The sequence below is a fragment of the Cicer arietinum genome, chromosome 8, assembly GCF_000331145.2.
Source record: "Cicer arietinum cultivar CDC Frontier isolate Library 1 chromosome 8, Cicar.CDCFrontier_v2.0, whole genome shotgun sequence".
Taxonomy (NCBI): Eukaryota; Viridiplantae; Streptophyta; class Magnoliopsida; order Fabales; family Fabaceae; genus Cicer; species Cicer arietinum.
The window spans coordinates 24,125,195-24,130,212 of NC_021167.2; the positions used below are offsets into that span (position 1 = coordinate 24,125,195).

At 31.0% G+C, this 5,018-nt stretch overlaps 1 protein-coding gene across 1 annotated transcript; it reads right to left on the reverse strand.

Annotated features, from left to right (window-relative positions):
* Positions 1-275: 275 nt before the first annotated feature.
* LOC140919109 (uncharacterized) lies at positions 276-2,027 on the reverse strand. The gene is made up of 6 exons (XM_073364631.1): positions 1,856-2,027; positions 1,566-1,775; positions 1,380-1,472; positions 1,174-1,290; positions 771-1,086; positions 276-292 (listed from the first exon to the last, which is right to left on the reverse strand). Exons 1-6 carry the CDS (start codon positions 1,967-1,969, stop codon positions 276-278), a joined length of 867 nt encoding a protein of 288 aa, XP_073220732.1. The 5' UTR covers positions 1,970-2,027.
* Positions 2,028-5,018: the final 2,991 nt, after the last annotated feature.

The window sequence follows — 5,018 nt, forward strand, 5'->3', positions numbered from 1 at the left end:
CTTAGACAAAACTTTTAAAAAAATTTCTAAAAAAACATAATTAATATTCCTCGGTGCAAAAGCTTGAAACTTACAAAATAGATTGTATATCGGAAAATTTAAAAAATAAATTTCAATACTAGACAATTTTTTTTAAAGTTATTTCTAATATTTTGAAAAACTTGTGGGTTTCAAATTTTTTAGAACAAAATGTATATTAAAAATAGTTTTTCGAATTATAACTTTTATATCTAAAAACTTGAAAAAAAATCCAAAAAAATATTATTTCATAACATTTATCGAGTAACATGACCTACAAAAATGAGGTAAAATGTTAGTTTATTGAATCTGAAAAAATCAAAAAAACCTTAGGCAATAAATGTGACAAACCTTTTCGGGAGATGTAACTGATTTGTCCTTGGGAATCTTTTTTTCGAGGGCAACAAGGTGTGTGGGCCATGCCACGTAACTGCCAATAGCGTCGCTTAAGAACTTCATATCTCCATCGTTGTCCGGTATGGGCAACGGTGCAGTTGGTTCGAAAGCAACCGTATGCGATACTTTGACATGGCTCGCGGGGATCGGAATATTGTGCAATACTTCTCCCGAAGTATTGTGCAATATTCCTTTTCCCACCTTCCGTTGAGTCGGCGAGGACAAGTATAGGACACATGTAGTGACACCCTACATCAATAGTTAAAACATAAGTACAGTTAATATATAAGTTTGTTTAATACATAAGTAATTACATAAGCAAGTAAGTAGTAAGTAATTAATTACCTCGGGAATACTCTTCAAACCGACGTTGCAACTCCCGGTTTTACTCTCCATTTGTATTTCAGGTTGGAGCTGAACCGGAAGTTGCTTGTCTTTATTCGTATTCACCAAGAGTGCCACTTGCTCCGATAAGATTCTGAGCTTCTCTAATACTTCCTCGTTGGAAGGTTTTTGGCGCTTCTCTTGAGGAAAAAAGCTTTTGGGAGTTACGCCAAATCCTTTCCCCCTCACTCGACCGGAATACTCAGGGACATTAAACACTTTCCCAAGAATGTCCCTGCACGTATCCTTGTTGCCCTCTTGAGTTTCAGAACTTTGTTCAATAGTTTCCTAAAATACATGTAACATTAAAAAGATAAGTTCAATAGCATTTTTAAAATACAATATTAAAAAATATTAAAGTGATAATATACTTACACAAAGTTCTACAACTTTCTTGACATTTTCATTATCAACCACTCCTTCTTTGTTAACACGCGCTTCCTTCCATAAGATATGACGACCCAAGGGTTGATCGGCTTGGGTGTCTTTTCTCTATTCGTTAAAATCATAAACAAAATAATACAAATTAGTTACACACTATAGTTTATAATACAAATTACAAGTGATGTTTAATTACTTACAATTTTTTGTTCAAGGCGTGCATATCCCATACGTGATTTCTTGTATGGGTGTTTTGGGTTGCTTGCCCGTTCGCGATTTGCCGTACTAATATTCTATATAAAAAAAAAATTGCAATTGTGTAAAAATTTAAAATACGCTACGAATATGAATAATAAAACACAAATGCTAATAAATTAATAACTTACGACAAACGCCGGGTCAGAACGTTTGGAAACAAATGCACTCCATTCATCCTTTGATATATAATGTTGATATATCTTTGGAGGTTCAGCATTTGTGTTTCCTTCTCTATCTTTTAGATAGAAATTTGAGAGATGGGATCTAAATCCACGATGGATTTTCCCAGCAACTCTCAAAACATATGACTTTCGTTCCTCATCAAGAACAAAAGTGGTCTGCAATGAAAACAATTATAAGTAATGTATTTTACAGAAAAAAAATTATAAATGACAAAAGAGTAGATCAAAATATTTACTTGAATGTCATTCCAGATGATATCTTTGGCATCCTTCAACGCCTTATCTCTCCAGTTGTCTATTGTTATTGGGACATTTTGACGAACAACAGCCCCAATGTAGCTTACAAACATGGAGCTGTTGGGGTCAACTGGCTGACCACTCTCGTTCCAGCCAACCTAATAAACTCATATAGTAAGTACATGCCCTAAACCCTAAAAAAAGATAAAAAAACACACAACAAACAGAGTATATATAGTATACCTCAAATTTAATGCCATTACTCCTTGCTTTAATGACTTTCTGCATGATAGTTGCACCACGTTTGACTTCTTTTTCGTAAGTCTTAGAGGTGCCAACTTCTTCATTTTGAACTTCTAAATCTTTGTTTGTATCCATTTAACTACAACAAGTTCAACATGCACTTTAGTATAACATCAACAAGCTCAACATGCATCATGCATTATTATATACAAACTCAACATGTATCAGTATATCTTAAAAAAGCTCAACATGCATTTTAATGATTACTGATGGTTCGAAGAAAGACGAAATGCAAAGAAAAGAGGGTTTGCAGAAAGTTCACAGAAATATGGTTCACAGAAATACGGTTTGAAGAAATACGTAATGAGGGTTACGTATTTCAATGAAAATATATTGTGTGAAATGGGAGAGATGATCTTGGATGGAAATAAGGTTCGAAATGAAGGAGATGATCGTGGAAATAAGGTTCGTAAAGGACGGGATGATAGGGTTTGCAAAAGAAGAGAAGAAATGAAGGTTGAGATGATAGTGAAGTTTACGTAATGAAGAGGAAACTGAAGAGGTAACTGTTATATATACGTAACACTTTTACAGCACTTTTTATAAGCCTTTTACAGTGCTTTCACACATAAGCGCTCTAAAAGGCTTATTTAGTTATATTTTTAAAAGGCTCTTTTACAACGCTTTTTTCAAATAAGCGCTGTAAAAGACCTCCGTGTGTTATTATGTTATTTGAATGCCTTTTACAGCGCTTTCACACATAAGCGCTGTAAACGGCATTCAAATAACATAATAACACACGAAGGTCTTTTAAATTATCGATACTTGAATGATGTGTCATCAATGACATTTGACTCTTATTACTCCATAATATATATATAGATTATATAGAAACAATCTTATCGAGATATTTGCTGCGTCTTTATCACATCCATTGTAAATTCGAAGCTCGGATTTCTCTTCTTACTCGGTAGTCGGTATCAACTGTTTTCTTTCTTTCTCTCACTTCAATTGTCGCTCTGCTTCACCACTCTCCACCGTACTTTTGTTCTTATTTTCTTTTTCTTTTCTTTGCTTTTCGTGTTGGACACGAATACGTACGAGACCTCAACAGCACTCGTTCTTTTGTTATAGTGGCCCAAATTTATTCTTTTCCATTTCTGCTTTTCGTCTTGAACACAAATACGTCAGAACAGCACTCGTTCTTTCGTTCTAGTGGCCCAAATTTAATTTTCGTAAACCGAATTGGGCCTGTAGCCCTAAGCATTGGTCTTATTTTATTTTTTAACTTTAAATCTTATAAAGGGTGTAACTTTTAATATATTAAATCAACCAATTCCTTCGATAGTATTTAATTAATTTTTTTTACAAATTATAAATATTTGTTATATTCAAAAACATATAAATTATAAAACATATAGATTTTGAAATTTTTAGTTAAAATACATTTTAACAACAATCTTACCAAAACACTCCAGATTTTACAAGACTTATTTTATTTTAGATTTCAAAAAATCAAATTTAAAATATAACATTCAACTTAATAATATTGATATTTGTTAATTAAATTAAAATTTAAAAATGTATTCATTTTTATTTTATTAATTTCGGAGAATATTCATTATTTTATAGGGGGGCAAGTAATTGAACTAATCCCTTTCTCTCTTACACTTTAGTATATAATAAATAAATATATTTTTATATGTTAATTTGAAATAAAAATTGGAGAAAACAAATTAAAAATTCTTTTAAAAAGTTGCCTTTGTAAATTCGGAAAGGCGACTTATAACTAAGAGAAAAAAAAAGATATTTTAGTATATAGTTTTTAAATAAGAGTATTTTAATAATTTTTAAAAAAATTGAATTATTGATAGAAAAAAAATCACATGTATCTCAAATAATTAATATAAATGTAATAATAACTTTTGTTTCCGTCAATTGTAATAATCAATTGCGAATATAGTTTTTGACACACAAAAATAATATTTAAGTTATCTCAATGATACTTGATAAACAAGATAAAATTTGAGCAACACCAAGAGAAATTGTATGAAGTATTATTTTAACAAAAGAATGATGGAAGAACGTTCATCAGAATGTTCTGGTTATTATATTAAAGAACAATCGACAATAAGAATCTTTTTGGAAGGACAACATGCAGTAAATTAGTTGACATTTCAAACATTATCCCCTACTTTTGACAGCAGAACGCATTATATTAAAAATATAAGGTAAACTTGCTTTTGCCGATTGAACTCGGATAACGGCCTGGGCATGAGTTTTCCAACATTTAATGAGCAATTAAACGTCAAGATTTGAAGGCCTACTTGCAAAAATAAACATGGAGAATGTTCTTCATATTTGATTTACAAAATGATATCTACATTGATATTCAAATTGATGATAAATTGATCAAAAGAACACTTTGTTTTTACAAAAGATCATTCTAGTTTATAAAATAATTATTCTAATTTATCAAATTATCGTTTTGGTTATTCAAATATCATTCTAGTTTGTCAAATGATCATTCTGGTTTATTAAAAGATCATCTTGATTTATCAAATGATCATTCGAGTTTATCAAATGATCATTATGGTTTATCAATACCATTCTGGTTATTTTGTTTTAACGACACAAGTAAAACGAGTCATTCTCCATAGTTCAAATCTCAAGATAAAAAGAATATCAAGAATACTCAAAACAACCAAGTTCAGAATTGAAGCTAAAGGCTCAAAGAACCTTCAGATCAATGACAAGATCGATCTTCATATTGATGATTTGTGATAAAGAACAACAAGGACGAAAGGACATTGTTGCTACACTTTTTTACACAAAATTCGACATACTTCTGAAACAAATGACTAACACTTCACAATCTTTCAATCACTCAATCACACTTTCCATTCTACACATAACCAA

Bases quoted from the DNA above. Each gene is read 5' to 3' on its own strand.
- LOC140919109 (XM_073364631.1), bottom strand. From the start codon at position 1,969: ATGTTTGTAAGCTACATTGGGGCTGTTGTTCGTCAAAATGTCCCAATA. The intron at 1,291-1,379 runs GTAAGTAATTAA...TTTAACGAATAG, and splicing joins CACGCCTTGAACAAAAAATT to AGAAAAGACACCCAAGCCGA. The intron at 1,087-1,173 runs GTAAGTATATTA...CATGTATTTTAG, and splicing joins AGAAAGTTGTAGAACTTTGT to GAAACTATTGAACAAAGTTC.